Here is a 21011-nt window from a genome sequence, read left to right as displayed (position 1 = left end):
ATAAAAATATAAATAGAAACAGTTTTTCTAACTGTTTCTATTCTAAACGTAGGTCAACATCAGACCTACGTTTTTATTCACAAACCAGTGTATGAAAAAATATTCTTGCCCATAATTTGATAGTTAGAGGACACAGATCCTCCTCCTCCTCCTCACCAAGGACCCGGAGTCTGAACAACATGGAGGCAGAGAAACTTATTAGACTGAGGGCAGCCAGGCTAGTTTATTTTGTTAAATTATTATATTTAGCTAAATATTATTGCTGAGGGGCACAAACAGGCCTTCTGACATACAGATAAAAAAAATAGGAAAAAAACCCCCCTCAAACAGGGCACTAGGGCATCAAGGATAAAAGGGGCAGGGGCTCAAGCCCCCTTCGCCCCCCTCTGCACGTCCCTGCCCAGAATGTCACTTTAATTTTTGATTTACCGATTTTGCTGGTTATCGCTGCTCTCTAAACACCATCCCGAAGTTTTCCTGAACCGTGTGACGCATGAACACCGGATGTTTCCAGCTGGCATTAATTAGTGAGTGGGTCCACCCCGCCTTTATAAAGGAGACGCGCCCACTGCCGCGCTCTGTGTCCACGCAGGCGAAGATGAGCTACGGATCTGATGTGTTCTCCTCCTCCTCCTACAGGAGGATCTTCGGGGATTCTCCCCGTTTCACCTCCTCTCCGTCGCGCGTGTCCTCCCGCGGAGGAGGCTACCGCTCCTCCTCCCTGTCCCGCACCAGCATCTCCTCCGTGGGCTCCTACAGCAGAAAGTCGGCTCGCTCCTTCTCCGCTCCGCTGGATGCCTTCGACCTGACCCAGAGCAGCATCCTCAACAATGAGTACAAGATCATCCGCACCAACGAGAAGGAGCAAATGCAGGGTCTCAATGACCGCTTTGCCATGTTCATCGAGAAGGTGCGCAACTTGGAGCAGCACAACAAAGTGCTGGAGACCGAGCTGGTGGCGCTGCGCCAGCGGCAGGCAGAGCCGTCCCGCCTGGCGGAGGTCTACCAGCAGGAGATCCGAGAGCTGCGCTCCCAGCTGGAGGAGCTGAACGGGGAGAAGTCCCAGCTGGTGATAGAGAGGGACAGCATCGACGACGACCTGCAGAAACTCAGGGAGAAGTACGAGGAGGAGTTCCGCGCCCGGGAGGAGGCGGAGGCCACCCTCAAGGCTTTCAAGAAGGACGTGGACGACGCCACCATGGTGCGCCTGGACCTGGAGAAGAAAGTCGAGTCCCTCCTGGACGAGATCAACTTCCTGCGGAAGGTGCACGAAGAGGAGGTGGCCGAGCTGACGGAGATGATCCAGGCCGCGCAGGTGTCCGTGGAGATGGAGGTGGCCAAGCCGGACCTCACCTCCGCCCTCAAGGAGATCCGCAGCCAGTACGAGTCCATGGCGTCCAAGAACCTGCAGTCCGCCGAGGAGTGGTACAAGAGCAAGTTCGCCGACCTGACGGAGCAGGCCAGCCGGAGCAACGACGCCATCCGAGCCAGCAGGGAGGAGGCGAACGAGTTCCGGAGGCAGCTTCAGTCCAAGACCATCGAGATAGAGAGCCTGAGGGGGACCACCGAGTCTCTGGAGAAGCAGCTGAGGGAGATGGAGGACAGGCACAGCATGGAGATCAACACCTACCAGGTAACTCCTGCTTATTTATGTATGTGTTTATTTATTTATTGTGATGGATGTAACGTTAACGCAAGAGTCTGGATGAAAATCGATGAACTGATTTCATCTGAGTGATCAATTATATATTTATGGAATAGAATAGGAATATTCTGCATTGTCCCACAATGGGGACATTTCTGTGCAGCAGAGTGACAGGCAATAACAGCAAATAGACTCGCAAGAAGATAAAATAAACGAAAAAAACAAACAAAAATAAATAAAAAACCCCAGAAAAAACTGAATTAAGAATATAAATAAACTAAAGAAATAGAACAAAACCCGATTTAAAAAAACCACAATGATTAAAATTACTTTAAAAAGAATACATATTTTCAGTATTTTTTTTTATCTCTGCTAATCTGTTAGATTTTTTTTATTACTGTAGTTGTATTTATTTATTGAGCATTTGTGTTGTTTTTCCTGTGTAGAACCATAAAACTCGCGGTGCGGATGAGCTGCAGTTGCTCTGTCCTTGGTGCTGAAACACTCCCCAGAGAGAAACACACTCCCCTGCATCAGACAACGCCCACCGAATACACACGATCTACCCGAATTTACAGTCATTTCAATCCCTTCCATCAGTTTTCATCAGAAAAATTAACTAAAAAAAAAAGAAAAGAATCCAAAAATGTTTCAAAATATGTCAAAAAATATAAAACATTTATTTATTTAACCATATGAAACAACACAATTGGCATACAAAGGAGTATGCCTTTGTATGCCAATAGTTTAGAGTCAAAGTATTGCGGTTGCAAAATATTATTAACCCAGAGCTCTGATCTATTAATCCTGCTTAGGAAAGCATGGCAGAGCTGGAAAATGACCTGAGGACCACCAAGAGTGAGATGGCTCGACATCTGAGGGAATACCAAGACCTGCTGAATGTCAAGATGGCTCTGGATATAGAAATCGCTGCATACAGGTATGATCGGTCACGCTGGCACCTCACAGAAACAAAACACTCAATTCTTCTATACGGCTTAGTGCTTTATTGCATTTATGGTTTGTGTTTCATTGTGCGTTCTCTCTAAACCCTCCCATCTGTGTGTCTCCCTCTCTGCAGGAAACTCCTGGAAGGGGAGGAGACCCGCATCGGAACAGGCATCGCCTATTCCAACCCCTCTATAAGCGCCGGCATTGGGCAGGGCTACAGCTACCAGACCCGCATCTACTCTGGCTCTGGCAAGACCTCCAAGAAGGAGGGCAAGGAGGAGGAGCAGCCGCAGAGCAAGCCCACCGGGAAGGTGCCGCAGCGCGAAGTTTACGAGGAGACCGTCGTGACAACCAAGAAGATGGAGAAGCAGCAAGAAGACATCCCTACCAATCAGAAAAACTAGAAACCTCCTCTAAGCCTGGGTCTGAAACCACTAAACCTGCGCTCTATCCCGCAAACACACGCCTCTTTTCGTCTCCCGTCTGCTTATTCTTATTCAAATCCGTCATAATGCCACAGAAGAAATCACTTTAATGCAACAAATTTCATTCACAAAGTCATGGCTGAACAAGAGCAGGCACTTTGGTAGCAGTCTTCATCACAAATGTTGCGTCATCATGTAGGAGAGACACAGTGAGCAAATTTTTACCTCAAGCTGTGATGTAATCTCAACACATATTGAGGGACATGCGTTTGACTGTTAGGATGCACAATAACACACACACACAATAGAAAAATAGTTGGAAACACATCAGCTGGTGTTGTACTTTATCACTGACAGTTTCAGGAAGAAACAGTCTGCCTTACATAGCGAAACAGTCCAACATCATATAAACTTATGGTTTTCAGTTGAGCTATTCTGTTTTCTTCTAATAACAGTAGGTGGCCAGAGAAAGGGGTGATGATTTCGTTTTAATTCATTAACAATGTTCCTGTGTCTTAGCGTTGCTATTTTAATGAAGCTAAGACTCGAAGCGAGCAGTTTCTGAAAATGTATTACTTGAGCTTTATTGCATGTATGTGCCATGCTTGACTGATTCTTCATCTCAGTGCTCATTCGACTTGGGGTCGTTTGAACATGAAAGGTTAGCACCGCTTTTACCATTCTTAAGATGCAACTTTAGGCTGATAATGTGAATATACTGAAAAGGATAATCTTTAAAGCACTTAAGTAGAAATGAATCACTGGGAGCTGGGAACGAGTAACTATTTGCACAATGTTTTACCAAGGATGCAAGGGAGAAAACATTTTTACAAACGAGAATCCAATTTGTAATTGATATAAAACGAATGAATAGTGTTTTTCAGTCTGGTTGAGTATGTACATGGGATCATTATACTTCAGCACAAACGCATGAGATTCTGTTTGTTTCATGTCTCTGGGTGTGATTTATCGTACACATAGATCGTCTCCATGAACCCCACAATCACATCACTGAAGCCGTGCCGACCGCGACGAAAACCCCGTGGAGCTAAATGAAAACCTGCTGGACCACAGAAACAACTCGACCTCGCTTCTTAATAACTGTGGCCATGACTGGATCAAATGTCTGTTGTAGTAACTACTTCACTCTTAGAGTAACTATGAGACTTGTAGCTTATTTATTTTTTATTAATTCCTGCCTGTGCACTGCCTCACCCCAGGTCACGGCGGTCAATGCCGTGACGAACTGCACTCACGTCTTCACAAGTAGAAGCAAAGAAACTGCTGATTGTACAGCTAGCTGCTCTGGTATTTCGTTGTGTTCACCTGAAAGCTTGTGACGAGTATCTTAGTACTGTATACATGTGCTTCTGCACAGTGGCCTAACATGACCGGAACGACGTCGGGGCATTTTGGTTTTATGGAATGCTGTCGCCGTTTATGTAATACTCGCTTTGACAATGGATGAACGGCTCATGGTTGCAAAGCCTTACACTAAAAACCAAAAAAAAAAAAAAAAAAAAAAAAGCAAACCAACAACAACAAACAAATGTCACCACAACTGCGGCACTGCCAAACTTTTCTAAATGCACATTTTTCTCAATAGGGAAAAAAACCCCAAAACAAGTACAATATGTCACCAATCCATAGTCAACAGTCAATACTGAAATATATCGTAGAAGAAATACTGTAGGATGTAAAACGCCTTAAACACCAGCAGCTTCTGGTTACATGTTCAATGTGTATATTTCAGTCCAGTGGGGTGTTTTCATCTTCCATCATATCTTCAGTAGTGTTTACTAGAGTTACCGTTACTACTAAAGCATAGGGATTGAATGTAGTTGACATGCTGTTCTCTTTACCGTGACTGCTATATATGTATTGCCGTATGACACCATATCAATAAAGACTTGACCTGACCGAGGCTGCATGTGGTTTCATTGTGTCTCACTGTCTGTGTGCTGGATAATCTAAACATTTTGAGCTTATTCTTCTACCACGTAAAAGCTTCAAATAACAGTTTTGCATCTTTATATTCCTTAATCAACGATATCCTCAAAGTAATGAACAATTATATTTAAAAAAAAACAGCTGAGCTGATTTAAATGATCTTTTTAAGACACCCCATTATATTACGACAACGTCAGACAAACGCATTCATCCCCTTTTCTCATTTTGCCATACTATAATCTCAGATTTCAGTGAAGTGAAGTATGGCAGGTTTTTTTGGCTCTGCCCTCAGTTTTGGTTCCACCTTTCACTACAGTTACAGCCGCAGTATTTTTAGGGTCGGTCTCTGCCTGTTTTAAATATTTGCAGGCAAAAGGTTCAGTACACTGGATGGACAACATCCTTAAACATTCATTTTCAAGTTTTTTCTTTTGTAAAAATTTTCTCAATTGGACTTAGGTTTGGACTTTGACTGTGCCACTCCATTTTAGTCCTGGCTACATCTTTGCTATATTTTTTATCTTTCCGATTAATCCTGACCTGATTCCTTATCCACGCAACATGAACAAAGCAATCTTCATGCAATGCAAGACATTTCTTGTATTTTTTTTTTTTTTTTTGTCTCTCGGGCCCTTTGTACAGATGGATTTTTATAAATGTGATGGATAACTTGCTCCAATTTGCCACGTTGACCTGTACACTAAAATCTTTTCTCTCCCAAACCTCAACATCTCCATCTTCACAGATCAGGCCTCCTTTCCTCTTTCAGCTGGGTGGGACAGATTTGCGTGTTTGCCCATGACGCAGATTGCAGTTCTTCAAAGATTTATACCCCTGCAGTGCTGCTGAGTGGAGGGTGGGGCATGAGGACCCATAACAGGGCTGTTATTTAACAAAATCCTTCAGTACCTCGTCAAACTTGAAAGAAGCTGCTCTCAGCTGCACTTCAGGCCGTTTGACCTGACTTCATAAGCACAAAAAGCCCTTGTGAGCTGTCAAAGGGCACGTCCTCCTCCATGCTGATTAAAACCTCCAATTAAAACCCTCTTCAGTTCAATTCATGTAAATTCTACTGCAACTCTGGATGTTCCCCAGTTTATTCCATAAAAACTAAAACCAAACTTGCACCAAATTCTGGACTCAACATTTGATTCAGGGGTGTTCAATTCAAGTCCTCTAGTCCAGCATACCAGGAACAAATGTAAAGATCATTATCAGGCTGATGCTTAACACAATGTACTATAATTATTTATCTGAAAACCATGCAGAAAACCAGCTATTTAGGATCTGAGTTGGACACCCAGAGACTTTTTGGACAAGCCAAAGTTTTTCCATGTTTTTATTGCATCATTTTGGTGAATCTGCGTTAAATGCAGCTTCTTCTTTCCGTCCTTAGATAACACTACTGCCACTTTTGTGTGGTACTCTCCTTCGGTAGCCAACCTGTTTCAAGGTTCAGCATGTTTGTGATGACAGGACACAAACAAAAAGTGTAAGTATATGCTTCCTCATGGACATCTAGAATATTTTTGACCTTTCAGTCTGCAGACATCCATGAACCTTCCATCACAATAAATGTCCATCTTTTTTATGTCCTTCCAGCTACAACCTTGAAGAAATAACTGCAAGCGAGGAGAATGCTTTATGTTGTGTGGGATGATAATTTTGTCTGCACCTGAATTTGATGTTAGTAGAGATGAGCTTCAGTGAGGAACAGATTGATTATGAATTTGCTTTTTTTTTTTTGTCCACATAATTGGACTGACAATTGAAATCTTCCTTGAAATCAAACCAGTTGGTGAGATGTCCTTCCATGTAAAAAAAAGAATCCCAACAATTTCTATCATCACATTGAGTTGGAATATATTAAAGACGCATCTCAGCTTTATTTCTACCAGGTAGCAAAGAGTTAATTGGTGGGTAACGTTGTCATAGATTCTGTTGCTGAGCAGCAGGCACCTCGGGGAGTGATTTCTCCCAGAAACACACAGTGTCAAGACAGATCTGTGTGAAAACTGAGCTGTGTACACTGATACAGAACCTGGATCAAACATAAAAACAAAAAACCTTATTTTGGCTAATGGATCTCTGACTAACGTGGCTAAACACCAGAGTCATGAAGGGCTTAAAATAATTTCAGGAAAAACTGAAAGAGAACGTTTTAAAAAAAGAATCTTGAACCTAATTTATAAAATTGCCAGGTTCAAGCTGTTTTCTGGATGAGGGAAAAGGTGCTGAATCATTTCGAGGTAGGGTCATTGTGTGTTAACCATGACATCAGCGCCATCTTTTCCTTTTTTATATATATATATATAAAACTTGAAGCTAATAATAGAGTAACTGCCAGCTGAGCCACCCAGACAGACAGAAAGACAGAGGAAAGGAGGGTACAAAGGGGAAGGGCACATCCTTCAGTCTTGACCTCCTTCTGTGGCACTGAGGGTGTTCAACCTCAGAAACATAATTACATTTCTGCCACGTCCTGCTTATCAGAAAATGGAGCGGGTGGCCTGGTGATTGTTCCTGAAAGGTTTTCAGTGAATTTTATTAGGGGCAAATATTTGACACAGGGGGAAATGTTAAATTCTTCAGAGAAATTATGATTATTTTCTTTTTCTTTAAACTTAGTTGGAGATGAAACAGTCAAACAATCTGAAATAGAAATATGTTGCACATTTGCATTTGGTGATATTTCCGAAGACGTCTCTAAATTAAAGAGAAGACCCTTGTTATTGTGTGTTGACCAACATTTAGCACTTCACAGGTAGCAGGCTATAAAAGGATGAATATAATAAAAGTCAAACACATTACTCATTGCTGAATGAGAACCAGTTTCTGAGGTGAGATAGAATGTGATTAATAACATCCTCCTTAAAATAAATGATGATAAAACACAAATCAGAGCACAGACACTAAAAGTTAGAGGCGTGGTATGTTTCTAGGTTTAGCTGTCTGGATCAAACCCTGGAGAAGAAGAAAGTCACCCTGACGTGTGAAGCTGCAGCACTGACAGCGTACGGATCAGATGAACTGTGATCCTCGGAGAAAAATCCGATGATAGAAAAATTCGTTTCTCATTCAGATATTTCAATCCTCTTCAGGATACTTTCTAAAATACATCCTCCAACGTGCTAAAAGGCCGCTCTTGTAATAATCACCTTTAGATGTAGCTTAATCATTGTGATCCATAGAAAAATGCTTTTCTCTCTCTCTGTTATGCAGTAAAGTTCAGCTAAAGTAGGACATAGTGAATTAGCTTTTGACATTAAACCATCTTGACATCACTTTCTGAGTTGGCGCAGTCCATGACATGCCGAAGTGTCGCAGGCTCCGTATTCAGCTGAGACTTGTTAGTCTGGAGACCTGGGAGGACACAGCAGTACTGCAAAACAAGCTTCACCCACAGGGGCTGAGTCTGTACAGCAGCTTTATGCTGAAGTTTGCATCTAAAAGGATGAATATAAATGACCCGAAATTAAACCTGGACTAATCATCATTTTTTACTGACACTTTACTTTCTGAATCTGCCTAATTTCAAGTGGTGGTATAAGAACTAGGCACTCCACGACAAGTAAGGAAACTTAAAATTAATTCAACTTTGAATTATTTAAATCTACTTTGTCTTAATATAGAAGCTGAAATGATAAACTAGCGTTGCCAAATCTAATGGATGTCTTCATAGAGCCACAGTGTACCAGTATGGCCTGAAATATAGTTCTTAAGTGAGAGGGTTGTGCTGCTGCTGCTGCTGCTGCTTCATGTATAATGGAAGAGCTGAAACCTTTCTGGGAGTTATTCAACATCCAGTTTGCACATGACACAGCAGTTTGAGGCAGGAAGCTTAACACAACTTTAAAAATACACCATAGATGATCCAGAAAAGGGCTTGGAAACATGCTTCTGAATATTTAAGTGATTAGTAAGAGCAGTGATAATAGCAGCAAGTAAAAAAGGAGCGACTACTGATCAGAAGACCAAAGTTTCAGTCACAATGATGCGTCACACCGGCTTTAGATGTTTCTGCTTCAGACAAATAAATAAAATATTAATCATAGCATTGTTATCAGAGTAAAAGAGCAAAACTCATTAGCATCTTCCAACTCAAACTTATTGTGAAATTTTGCAGAGCAGCCACAGACCCCGTAACAAAGCATAACGTTATGGCCGATTGGTAAATGTCACAGTTTTGAAACAAATAGTTTGGCACTTTATTCATTTGTCATAAAATTCTGTTAGCTTCAGAAATTCTCCGTAATCCAATCCCAAAATATCACAGCATGTTCCAAGTCACAAATGAGGATGGCTCATCCATCACTGTATGCTGTGCTGCATGGAAAGGTTCTGTGTTGCATATCTGGATCAGATCTGTGAAAATTAATTTCCGTTGAAGCGGATCAGGTAAGAAAACCAACAGGTCAGAAGAGCTTCAATCATTAATCTTCGATCCCAGAGGATGTGAATGTTGGCTACATTATTAAAGCCATTAATAACTGTGAAACATGAATTTTTCTTGTGAAGTCACAGCTTTATGCTCATGTAGCTAAATATTTTTACAGCCCATCTGCAATTTTGTTATGAGTTTTGCACTTCTATCTTCAATTACTTACACCAGATTGCCTTAGTTCATCCATAGTATACAAAATAAGAACATTACCGTCTGCTATCAAATATTTCACTGATTCTTTATAAGATGTCAGTTTTAAAATCATGTTTTTGCTTTTACGTACCAGGTTCTAAACCCTCTTTTACTTGCAAAACACAAAATAGACAGACATTTATGACACATGCTTTGAAACGACAGGTCTATTCAAAGTAGTCAGTGAATTTCACAAAAACACAGAAACTAAACAAACTCCTGTCTGTCACTCTTTTTGTTTCTACGTGTTTTTTTTTTCAACTCCAAAATTATCGTTGGAGCACCACAGAGTTTTTTTTTGGCCTGCCATGATGGTAAATGGATTGAACTTATATAGTGCTTTTTTAGTCATTTTGACCACTAAAAGTGCTTCACTTTCAAAAGTTACATTCGCACTCATACACAGATTGGTAGGCAACTTGGGGTTAAGTGCCTTGCCAAGAGGCACATCAACATGTGGCAGAAGGAAGCTGGAATCAAACACCTCCTGATCACAAGACAACTGCTCTACCCACAGAGCCACAGTTACAAACACTTTCCAGCTTTGTGTCATTTCAAAGAGAGTGCACCACGTGCAAAAGTTTACATGCTCTCATCCTCAGCACGACTGGTACTATTTTGGGTAGCGGTGTGATTGCACAACAAGCAACTTAAATTCGGAAACATTTTTTTGTAGATTCTGACTTATTTATAATTGGCACGTATTTAATAATTCCCAACTCCTTTTGGCAAAATTAAACACCTTTAAGTATTCTTCATCAATTTCCAGGAGAATGAATTTCAGTTCTTTCCAGAAGCTTAATGTCAACTCTCTTTATCAATCCAAAATCTGTTTTACTGCCAGCACCAGTGGCAGCAGAAATCCCAATCTTTATTTAAATTTATGCCACTAATATCACTGTGTTCAGGTATTTACAGCACAGAGCAGTCAGTTATGTACAGTACAGACCAAAAGTTTGGACACACTTTCTCATTGAATTCAATGAGAAGGTGTGTCCAAACTTTTGGTCTGTGTCTGTGTCCAAACTTTTGGTCAGACCAAAAGTTTGGACACACAGTTGTGTCCAAACTTTTGGTCTGTACTGTACGTCATAGAGCGGTTCACTAAGAAATCTGTTTCCATTTCTTGAGCTGCTCTATATCCACAACTCTTTGTGGATGCAGGATGGGCTTAAGCCCATCCCAGCTGTCGCTTGGCAAGAGGGCAGAGTACACAACAGATTGATCCTCAGTCTGTCACACAGCCAACACAAATACAAGCAACATCCACCAATGTACTCCATCATAAGATCAATTTGGAGTCCTCAATAAACCTGGTATGCATGTGTCTCAGCTGTGGGGGTAAACTGGGAAAATCAATGCGCGTTGTACACGAGAACATTGATAACAAAATGATAATAAACAGAATGGGTGGCTGTTGTTTATTGTGAGCTGAAAAATGTAAATTGGTGGCATCATCCCACAAAATCTGTCTAGTCTCACCTTGTTTTCCCCACTAATATACGTAAACACTCATCTGCCCACTACATCAATGTTTCTTTATTAATGTGCGGTAGCAGAGGCTGTTTAAACCGAAAAAGGACACAGAAGGACACTTTCCTCCCCCAACGGAGCTCTGTAGGTTGAAGGAGTAAAGATGAACTGCCCCCAGAGACCACCTTATTGACAGATGAGCCTGTGTGCCACAGAGTCTTTAAACATCCAGACGTGCACAAGACAGCTGTGTGGGGGTAACTGGGGCACGGCCAGCGAGGAGGGGGAGTGCAGTCCACCCTCCTGCACCACCAGCAGCAGCGAGAGAATGTTTCTTTTATCCTGAAAGCTAACCTTTAACTGATCATCCCACTCATCTGTCATGCTTAAGCACTTGGGACAAAGTAGAGATGAATGGAAATTAGAACTGAGGTTTCTAGAAATTTTTTGGGGTTTATTTAAATATGAAATGAACATGGAGGAGATAAGGATAGAGAAGAGGAGGGAGGATAAAGAGAACAGTAGAGAACACATGCATGTCTGCTTCTCAACTACAGAAAGAGAAGAAAAACAAAACAAAACAAACAACATCAGAGAATGAAGAAACCACAGCGGTGGCTGCATTGCATTCTTTACAAGAATGAAAAAAGGGCAGAGTACACAACAGATTGATCCTCAGTTCGTCACAAGCCAATAAAGTTTCTTCTGCTTTGAACGAGCTTCGAGATTCCTGTTGTGTCTTTACTTTAGTCTGCTGCCAGGTCTGTTGCAATGTTTTGCCTGCTCTATTAGCATCTCGTCAAAATGCAAAGTGTATTCAGTGTTCAAGGCGTGAAGGTCGGCCATGTTTGAACATGCCCATTTGACAAATAGGAAGAATAAGAAGCAATTTCCTGTCCAGCAGGCTGAAAGTTTTTACAGTAAAGATGTGACAAATCATTGTTTGTCTCAAAAGGATTTGCAGAGATAAATTCTAGGCTTTTCAATAGCTTAAATTCAAATGTAAGCAAAAAGGTCACCTCTAGTGTTCATCTTATCATTTGCATTCTATATATTAAAACTATATGTCTCTGTTATTAGAAAGTTATTTTTGACTATCCAAAATTTTAGGGAAAAAACGAAAAAGCAGCATTAACATAAATCTGACAGTTGAGTTTATTGTTTGTTGAAACTGTACTTTTTATTGCAGCAGCATTTTCTTACTCAAAGATTTTTTGAAAATCAGCACACGTCTGCATTAGCTGGACAACATGTTCTCTTGTCTTCCCCATCTTGAAGAAGAGCTAAGGGATCCCAGGATTTCTATTTAATGTAAACTTATAAAGTATGCCTAAAACAAGAGAGTGTTTCATACAGATGATTCAAAACAAACATTTTCTTACCATTGTTTTATTTTTCTCACCACCAAACAGATTAAAATTTTTGTAAAATGTAAGATTATGCAACCAAATCCCCATTTTTTGTTATTTTGTTTCATCTTGCGGTATATATTTTTTTGTTTGGCTAGCAGTCTATGAATTTCCAGTAAAACCAGTTATCATTCACTTATGTTCCTATTAGGGCATAAGCAATTTTTAGGATGATTTTCTCTTAGATATGTCCAAGAAGCAGCTTGAATGTTGCTGCCATTTTGCTTCCTTTCTGTGTGTTTGCTGTCTGTCCTGCCTCATCCCAGTCTGAAGTCTCGTCTGGCAGGAAGTGCTAAAGTAAGAGTGCCATCACCACCTTGCTCCCACGAGCCCACATGAGCAGAAAATTTCAGCTTGAACCTTGAAACCTGCATAAAAAAAACATTAATATTAGTGACAGACTGCTGCTGAAAGACTCCCTGGAAGTGAGTTATGATTTCAGTCCTAAAGCCGCGAGATAATTACAAGAAAATCTGATCATTCACAAATTTTGGCTTGTAGCAGAATTTGCTGTGTCAGAGACAATAATTACATGTGTCATTGGACAAATTTTTTGATCATAGTAGATTTGTTTTTTGATCCCAATGCGTTACTCACAATGGGCAGAGTGTCTAGAAATTTTACTCAAATGAAGCCTAGGCGCAAATTCAAACTGGAAGACTCTTTAGCCCCACCCGCATCATCCAATCGGCGCGTCCCGCTCATCACCGCCGACCTATCAACGCTGGACCAAGCCACGTCACGTCCAATCACCGACCAAGGCCCAGTTGATAAGGACCTCCATCCATGGCATCTTCCGCTTTCCAGCTGCGCTCAACCCTCCTCCACCCCTTCTTCACCTCCACTCTTCAGGCTCACATCCTTCACCGACCTCCACCACCAGTGTCGGGTCCCGGGGGATGACATTCCTAACCTACATCGGGAATGCTCATCCGAGCTGATCGCAATTCACAGCTCAATGTCCTCAGCAGGGGCCCGAGCGCCAAAGAACTTTAAATTCATGCATATCAATAGACCTTTTTAATCGCTGTTTTTTCCGTCTGAGTCTCTCCAGATTGAAATAATAGTACCGATACTTTACAAAAGTAATGCTCAAGATTGAGTAAAAAGTACAGTCTAGTAAAATTACTCCTAAAAACACATTTTATTCACATTTTAACAAATTATTCAGGTACACATAACTGACCCAGCTCTGCAAGAACCTTGAGTCATGCTTAAAGTGAGCACATCTCATTTCTTCTTCTTCTGTCATGGGATGCTGACGATGCCAAAACAGCTCAGACCACCAGGCACTCAGGAGGAGTGGATGCCTTTGTCTGCTGCCAGCCTGTAAAGACACAACAGGAATCCCGAAGCTCGTTCAAAGCAGAAGAAACTTTATTGGCTTTCCAGAACACATCGCTGCATTCCTCTTCTCCTAGTCTGTCTGAGCTGTGAAGTGCCGCAGTTTGCAGATCTGAGATAGTTTCAATCCATAAACCACTGAACACCTCCGTGTTTGCTCCAGCTCATTTTCTGCCCTTCATCAGCACCGCAAACACTCAATGCAGCTCCCACAGCATGAATTGTGTGTGTGTGTGTGTGTGTGTGTGTGTGTGTGTGTGTGTGTGTGTGTGTGCCCTGCTCACCCATCTCCCAAAGTGCTGACTACAGTCATTCCATACCTCCTGGCAGTCTGCCTGCAGGCTGATATAGTGTGTCACCATTCGCACATAAACAGCTATTGATCGGCTGGAAAACACCAAAAGCTTTCCATTAGCTTGACATGAGTGTATTTCAGATTGCCTGTGGGACTTGAGGCTGAAGACTCAATCAGACATTGTGCCTGACTGCTGAACTGTTAAAATATTTACCCACCACGGCGATGTAGATACGGACAAACATCCTGCCGCCTGATGTGATGGTATGTTTCTTCCTGTGGGAGGTTGTAGCTGTGGAAAACCTCATGTGTGTGTGTGTGTGTGTGTGTGTCAGTGAGGCTGCAGATCTATACGCTCACACATCGTAATTAAAGAGCCAATCGATGAAGCTGCTTTTAATTGGAAAACCGTTTATAATACATTGTACGGAAAGACAAAGAGGACATGAATCATCTGTATCTGGCTATAGATTAACATTTTACCTGGAGCAAAGTTTAAGATTTTCTGAGCCGTGAAGTTAGAGTGTCATGCATTAAATATTCACTCCCTGACTGTCCAGCATATTAGGATTATCTGTGGCAGACCAACACAAAGCAGCACATAACTGTGAAGAGGAGAAAAAAGAAGTGATGCGTGGTTTACAATTTAGAAAGTCAATTCAATTCTCTTCATTTTGTCCTCAAAGGTCAATTCATTTGTAACAGGTAGTGGTGATGGTCAGCACATTCACACAAGCTTTTACACAAAGATTAATAAATATCCATCTGAAATAAATGTCTAAAAATAAAATTTGATAAGTAATACATGAGCTAAAAATGAAGTCGGATGGCAGCAGTTCGATAGCAACCTTAACTCAGGACATTAAATCTAGTTTGTCTAAAAACCCAATGACTGTAAGGTTAAAAACAGTGCTTCAATCTGTCCGTTCTGCACCTGAAGGGAGAAGATTACACTGAGCACGTAGGAACCCGAAAAGTTTTTTTTTGGTTTGGATTCAGAACTGGACTTAAATACGTCTATAATGTTGTTCTATTGTATCCCAATGGATTTTCTACATTCTTTTGATTACACCCTATTAGTGATTACAGTTTTTTTTTTTTTAATTCAGCCAAAGTCAGTCCTGAGTGAGACCAAGCTGAAATACAAAGCATCAGTGCTTTAACATGGATACTTCTTACAAAGCGCTACAAACCCACAGACTTAAGGAACAAACATTGCTCCCAAATTGCTGCATATAAAAATGCACACATGCAAAATGGCGTGTCTGCTACTTTGTGCCCGTCTGTTGTTTTTGTTTGCACAGATTGGTCAGTCCCCCGGGAGTCCCTCCTTCATCAGGTATCCCCCTCCCCTCCTTGTGATTTCCAATGATGCTCATGCAAGGAAACCTTCCTAACACCCTTCAATGACTTCTGTGTCAGGAACACACACATCCACACACACACACACACACCCACCCGCACGCCGGCACGCACCTACACACACGCCTCAAGGAGAACAAGGACATGCAGCACAAAGAGATTCTCATATGCATTTAGCTGAGATTTCTTTGTGTGAAATTAAAGAGGAGCTGGATATTACCTGCAGAGATCAAGCAGGTTTTTGAATCAGATACTCAGGCCTCCAGAGCTGATTAGGATTGAGTTTAGGCGCTGCCGACAGATCTCATGAATTAACTAAAGGTCACTATTTTTAGGGCGGAGACGGATCTTTATCAACTGAATGTCCTGGGAATAGATGTTCATGCCAATGCGGCACACGCAGGACCGGAAGGGATGTTATAATCCTCAATTCTCTGTAAATTATTCCAGGTTATCAGGGGGATGCTGCATGTCTTCTTCGGAAAGTGTAAAAATTTCTCTTTCATCACGTACTCTTTTAGAGCTCTCACTTTTATGCGCAGACTCACATATGCAGTGAAGGTGTGATCTGTGCTTTAAATATCCAGTATATTTCAAGTGATTTCACCCTGTGATGTTAAAGTTTTGATTAATTATACATTTAATTGCAGATGTATTGATTCTGGAGAGGAAGGCTGACCTTTAACAAATTCAAGCCCGCTCCTTTATCTCAGTCTGGCAGCTGCCAGTCGGGGTGTGTGTGTGTGTGTGTGCGTGTGTGGGTGTGTGTGTGTGTGTGTGTGTGTGTAGGGGTGTGTGTGTGCAGATCAGGGTGTGTGATTATCTTCAGAAACAATTGCTGGACTGCAAAGGGAGCTAATTGGTAAACAGAAGCTACAATGACTTGCTTTGCTAACAAAAAGCTAATTTCTGCACTAACAAGATCCAGCCAATCAAAAAGCGAACATGACTTGCATTAATAGTTGATATAATAATGATGCATTGCACTAAGTGAAATTGGGTTAAACTCATGTAAACGCATGAAGTGAGCGTTTTGCATCGAAGCTTTTTGCCAATACTCTTCCAGCTTCCCGGTAGGAGTTGGTTATGGTTCCTTGCCGTGTCGTTCCTGCTCATTAGTTTTAGCCGAGGCCTGCATTATTTATGGTGATAAAGAAACAGTGATGCGCAGCATTGCGCTGGGAGGGACCTGCATCAGGGGTGCTGTTAACGTGCCTGGTTAGCTCTGTCCTCAGAGGGAGAACGTGGGAGGTGGCTGAGAGAAACCACAGGCTGCGAGATGAAGCTGCAGAGAAAGTGAAAAACACTCCTTCATTTGAAACGCCGATTATTAATAAGATCGGTGTCGGCCGACAGCTCGCGTACACTCATCACTGGGACTAATGTCATATCAGGTTTGAGTTTTTATTGATTGGTTTGAAACACTGACGCTTCAGAGTGAATTGGTCCTTTTTCTTACATTTTTAGAATTGGATTTTGACCTTCAAATTGAATCCGTTTTAGATTTTCACAACATCAATGTTTACACATTCAACCTCACAATAATTTGGTAAAAACGTTTCCTAGCAACCCAGCTTCTCTAAGAGTCTTCTCGTCGGAAATGGTTGATTTAGTTGGTTGATTCTCAGCTAATGTTCAACGTTTTTAATAGCATGAGGACGGGATAATTCCAGAAGCTTAATCGCTCCACTCTAAAACCAATTCCTTCATGTTGGAATATTAACATTTTGTCCAGGCTTCCAGCCATTTAACTGGTAATTTCATGTGGTCTTGATGAAGTGGGAAGTAGCCCTCCTTCTCCATTATTCCTTTCAACTTTGTATGATGCACATCCATAGCTAAAACAAACCCTCAGCATGATGCTGCAACCACCATGCTTGAAAGTTGGCTCAGTATTTTTGACATATTTTCTACCTTCATGGCCAAATAACTAAATCCTAGCCTTTCTCTAAAAGGTATCAGTCTTGCAAATTTCAGTTTTGATTGGAGGGGATTTTGGAACAGGTGGTTCTTTTTTAGTGACCCCCTCTGAGTCCATGGTGACAATAAACTCACTTCTCTACTGACAGAGACTCTGGAGTTCCAGCATTTCTACATGATTTGCAAGAGCCTTGGTGGTTCATGGGTTGTTTCTGAACATTTGGCTCAATTTCTTTAGGGTTGGATGGTCAAACAGGACAAAGATCCCAAACACACACATCAAAAAATGTTTTGGAACGGATAGAGCAGAAACCTGTTTAATCTGACACTAATACCAGTGATGATTGTAAACTGCTCATCTGATCTGTATATGTGTTTTACATGGAACAGCTGGTCTTCTCAACACTGGCTATGCTTGACACCCAGAAATTGGGCTCACATTCACTTACAGAGGGGTTTTAAATATTGCATTCACCTCTGACCTTAACATGTCTGCTTCACAAGACCTAGCTTTCGCCGTAACCTCAAAGGTGAATCATGCCATATCAGAAACATTACTCAGCAGTAATCAGCTAATTTAGCAATGAAGTGATGAAGAATGTGCAGGTGCTGCAACTCACCTTTTTTAGTCTATGTTAATAAAAAAGTATATTTTCTCCACTAAATAAAGTACAGAACATGCCCAAACCTGCCTCTTAAAAAATAGAAAGGAACAGTACTAGTTACACTTCAGTTTTTGTAAGGTGCAGTCAGCAGTGAGAGGGCTGCTAATTTGGTTTCATGTGCAGGCTTGACTAGAATGTGCTGCATTATAAATAAGATTGAATTGATAGCTGGATCAGACTGCATGAACTGGATTGATTTAAGCTGAATTTGAATAAAATTGCATTGTAAATGATTAAAAATCTGGATCGGGGCATGCCGTGGTGGCGTAGCGGTTAGCGCGACCAGTATTTGGAGGCCTTCAGTCCTCGACGTGGCCGTCGCGGGTTCGACTCCCGGACCCGACGACATTTGCCGCATGTCCTTCCCCATTTCCTGTCAGCCTACTGTCATTTAAGGGACACTAGAGCCCACAAAAGACCCCCTGGAGGGGTAAAAAATAAACATAAAAATCTGGATCGGACCTGCTCTGTAAATAAAGTGAAATGAAACAAAGTGCGAAATTGAGAGAGAAAATTTTGTTTCCCTCGCTTGACACAAACACAAGTCAAAGATTTAACATTATAAGGACACTGACATTGACTGCGTAAGAGAGTGCTTATAATGTGATTGTGTAAACAGGCCCTCAGAGTGATTTTATGCAGCCGCCACAAACACAGTGGGTCCCTCTCACTGTGTCGATGAACACATCAAAGAGGGAGGATATCAACTCAAGACACAAATTTAAGTGAAGTCCTTCATATTGTATTTTAAACTAACCTTTCTTATTTTCTAAAATGAATCATTTCATGTTTATTCTACCAAACATTGCTCTCCGACATCAATCTGAGGACAACGAACAGTGATGAAAGAAGAATCATCAGAGTGAAGAAAAAGGACATTAATGTTAGAATCAGAATATCTAAGACCTTTTCGAGCTTTAACAGAATACATTTACAACCAACAAACTCAAGCTTAAAGTCAGAATAACAGATGCAGAGCAATGGTTTGGGTTCAGCTTCTGCTTACACAAAGACAGGAACTCTATAGTCCGAGCAAAAACGAACTCCAGCTTTGTAGTGAAGCCGCCGCCGTCCCTCTCCTTCAAAAACCAGCTGAGTTGCAGGCTGCGTGACGGATCCCGCTTTCCAGTTAGGTCGGTGCTGAATAATGCACAATCCCCACATTCCTTTCCCTGAACCTCGACTCCTCTGGAGCCACAGACCAGCCTTCACACCCATTATTCTGCTTGGATGGGCTCAAGACGCTTTAATGCATTCACGCACTGAAGTACCCACACAGGGGAAAAGAAATACACAACTTCTGCAACGTAAGATATGAAACATGAGTAAATACACAAACATTACTTGGTAAAGAAGTATTTTTCCCTATTTTGTGTTGGTCTGTCATACAAAATACACAGAGGTTTGTGCTTCTAACATGAAAAGATTTAACCAATCTAAAAACGTTTGTATGTCAGGTAAAAACTATTCCAGAATTGAAGACATCACATGCAGTAAGTAACCCTTTCTATAAATGTGTTGTTTGCTTGGAGTGACGATTAAAACAGGTGAAAACAGGTTTTACTGTTTCTTCTTCTCATTTGCTGTTCCTATCCTTCACACCTTCACTCTACACCTCCGTCTTTCAACCACCTCTCTCACATACCTTCCTTCCCTTTCATCCTGACAACCTCTGACTTCTCCAGCTCATCCTCTGATGATCTGCCTCGCCCTTCCCATTCCACCCCCTCTCGACCCGCTCCCCTTTTCTCCTTTTGTCTCCCTTCATCCTTTCCTCTTCCTCTCCCTCGCTCTCTTCCTCTTCTGTGGGTTTCGTCTCATAAATTATTTATCTGTGCCTCTCAGTGGGGGGGCTCTGCTGCATTTCTTGGCCAGTTCAGCGAAACCAGTAGGTGATTTCTCATCACCAGCAAAACCTGGTGCTCTCTTTGAGGGCGCAGGTGACTGCAGTTCACCTTACTCACAGCTGAGTGCTGCTCACAACCATGCTGGAAAAGTCAATCTTGAAAGCTGGGAAACCAATATGTGCACCTGTCATACTCAAACATCTTTGTAATAATCAGGTGAGGTTTTTTTTTGCAGATTTAGCTTCAGTTGTGTCTCTTCTGCAGACGGGTCTGTTGAAATGAAACGAAAATATATAAAAGAGGCAGGAAACGTGCCACGCCCTGGTCTACACTGCCAGGGCTACGTCACATAGGCAGACACACGCAGGCGCAGCTCCACAGGGTGCATTTCTGCTCCAAGATTTCCTTTGTTTTCATTCATGAAAAGCTACAAAAATAATACAATCTGTTTTTCCTTCACCTGACAGTAGATTTAAACATGTTACTGGCTCAGTTCTCAGCTGCCCTTGAATCAAGCTAGCAAAACATTACTCCAGCTATATGTACAGCATCTTTTTTTAAACAAGAGGAATTAAAGGGCTCACAAACTGTGTCTTCTTGTACGTTTTTTTTTTTCCTGTGTGCTTTCCAAACATCCTGACTCTGTGGGGATGCCACACCCTTGCACCATCTGACAGAGCAGAAATGGGGATGTTGGGAGAATCCTCCAGCTTCCACCACCTGCCCACACACACACACACACACACACCCACACACACACACACACACACGCCCACACACAAACAGAAAATTCAAGCCAATCATCTCCGAGGTGTGAAAGAAGGGATGGGACTGAACATGCGTCTCTTTTCTGCACCCTCACCCATTTCATTATCACTATGAGACGTGCTGGAGCAGCGTTGCGTGTACTGGGTATATAAAAAGCAGCAGTAGTCATAAGGTTGGAAAAGTGGAGCTTGAACAACTGAGAAGAAGTGGATCTGAAAATATATCACCTCTTTTCCACATTCATGTTTCTTGCATTGCTTTCATCGCAACATTGGGACTTTCCTGGTGGGTCGGTAGTCAGGGTGTGGCTTGAAAGTGATT

At 41.8% G+C, this 21011-nt stretch overlaps 1 protein-coding gene across 1 annotated transcript; it reads left to right on the top strand.

The window, feature by feature from the left end:
• Window positions 1-397: 397 nt before the first annotated feature.
• inab (internexin neuronal intermediate filament protein, alpha b) lies at window positions 398-4945 on the top strand. The gene is made up of 3 exons (XM_032563626.1): window positions 398-1633; window positions 2461-2585; window positions 2727-4945. Exons 1-3 carry the CDS (start codon window positions 494-496, stop codon window positions 2998-3000), a joined length of 1539 nt encoding a protein of 512 aa, XP_032419517.1. The 5' UTR covers window positions 398-493; the 3' UTR covers window positions 3001-4945.
• The last annotated feature ends 16066 nt before the right edge of the window (window positions 4946-21011 follow it).

Source organism: Xiphophorus hellerii, chromosome 5, assembly GCF_003331165.1.
Source record: "Xiphophorus hellerii strain 12219 chromosome 5, Xiphophorus_hellerii-4.1, whole genome shotgun sequence".
NCBI lineage: Eukaryota > Metazoa > Chordata > Actinopteri > Cyprinodontiformes > Poeciliidae > Xiphophorus > Xiphophorus hellerii.
This window is presented reverse-complemented; position numbering and strand designations above follow the sequence as displayed.